General features: G+C 52.5%; 1 protein-coding gene across 1 annotated transcript in view; it reads left to right on the top strand.

The window, feature by feature from the left end:
• Nucleotides 1-1,824, top strand: part of LOC102502090 (putative olfactory receptor 2W6) — an 8,759-nt gene that overhangs the window by 4,060 nt on the left and 2,875 nt on the right. Inside the window, 2 exon segments of the mRNA XM_027772765.1 lie at nucleotides 552-950; nucleotides 953-1,352. Coding sequence (XP_027628566.1) covers nucleotides 552-950; nucleotides 953-1,352 — 799 coding nt within the window.

The following is a 1,824-nucleotide window of genomic DNA, read 5'->3' as shown; positions in this document are numbered from 1 at the left end:
AATCCACACGGCCAACCGTGGTTCCTCCCCTCAAGCATGTGTGCATTCATGCCCAAGATCCTGATGAGAGCAGGAAAGGAGGGAAGAGGATTGTGTAGAAATTAAGCCCCATTATGGGGCTCTCTCATTCTCTCTCTGGTGAGTGCACAAGACCTCTAGCAAAAAAAATAAAAAAATAAAATAAAAGAAGAATTCAGGAAGATAGAGTCCATAACTTCCCCACTGGCAGAGTGGACAGGTGGTGACAGCAGTCCTGTGGAGACACACGTCCTTCAGAGTGCGGTGTTCATGCTCCCACCTCTTTCTGTGTGTCCCCATGATTGCTGTCACCACCCAGGTAACGGGCCTGGCTGGGCAGCCCCAGAGTTGCCTTAGCCTCTGCTGTCCAGACCTGGCACATGCAAGCAACGAGCGTTAATTAGTGCATGTTCCACGAGAGCAAAGGAAGGGCCTGTGCCTGTGGACTTCGCAGGCCTGTGTGTGGAATGAAAGTCCTGGGTACGTCTTCACTTGGCCTCTTGCCAGCTATTTTGTTTCTCCACATCAGCTAGTGAAGATGACGGGGAGAGACAACGAGAGCTGCCTGCAGGCATTCATCTTGGTGGGCTTTTCCGATCGTCCTCGACTAGAGATGGTTCTCTTTGTGTTTATCCTGGTCTTCTACATCCTGACCCTGGTGGGCAACACTGCCATCATCCTCCTGTCGGTCTCAGATGCCAGGCTCCACACACCCATGTACTTCTTTCTTGGCAACCTGTCTTTCCTGGACCTCTGCTTCACAACCAGCATTGTGCCCCAGCTGCTCTGGAACCTTTGGGGTCCAGACAAGACCATCACCTACCACGGCTGTGAGGCCCAGCTGTACGTCTACATGGTCCTGGGCTCCACGGAGTGTGTCCTCCTGGCCGTCATGTCCTACGACCGCTACGTGGCTGTCTGCCGGCCGCTGCACTAGTGGCCCACTGTCTGTGTGAGATGCCTGCTCTCATCGCCATGTCCTGGGAGGACACCATGCTGGTGGAGGCGTTTGCCTTTGCCTTGGGGGTTGCCCTTCTCCTGGTGCCCCTCTCTTTGATCCTCCTCTCTTATGGCTTGATCGCTGCCTCCGTGCTCAGGATCAAGTCAGCGTCGGGGCACAAGAAGGCCTTCAACACCTGCTCCTCTCACCTGGCGGTGGTCTCCCTCTTCTATGGGACCATCATCTACATGTACCTGCAGCCAGCCAGCAGCTACTCCAAAGACCAGGGCAAGTTCCTCACTCTCTTCTACACCATCGTCACGCCCAGCGTCAACCCTCTCATCTACACTCTGAGGAACAAGGACGTGAAGGGGGCCATAAAGACACTCCTCCGGTGGGAGAGAGGGGCACGGGCAGCCTAAATGAGGGGGCACTGCAGTCCTGAGGGGACTGTCTTAGCTGTGTCTGTAACCAGTGAGGACTGGTATCCCGAGCAGAGTGAACGCAGTGGGCGTCATCCATTTGAGTGGACACTGTTCTCTGCTCTCTGGTTGTGAAGTGACTTCACTCTGAAGTTGTCTCCTTTAGAATATCTCTGCCCTGGTTTGCGTTTTCCTTATCTTTGTGATTTAGCCACAGCTGCAGGAGACCGTGTGAACTGATCCAACCTGATAAAGGCCCTGTCTGTGCAGAGCATATGATTGATGTCAAGTAAAAAGTGAGACACAGACTGGCTTTTTTTTTTTAGAACTCTTTTATTTATGACTCAGGTAGGTTTTACAGAGGGAGGGGTCAGTATGAGTAAAATCACAGTACTGTGCCCTGAAAATAAACTCTCTCCTTGAGTAGCAAATGTCTTTTGAGTT

Source organism: Tupaia chinensis, unplaced genomic scaffold, assembly GCF_000334495.1.
Source record: "Tupaia chinensis unplaced genomic scaffold, TupChi_1.0 Scaffold000295_1, whole genome shotgun sequence".
Classification (NCBI taxonomy): domain Eukaryota; kingdom Metazoa; phylum Chordata; class Mammalia; order Scandentia; family Tupaiidae; genus Tupaia; species Tupaia belangeri.
The sequence above is the reverse complement of the archived record's forward strand: the minus strand, read 5'-3'. Positions and strand labels throughout refer to the sequence as shown.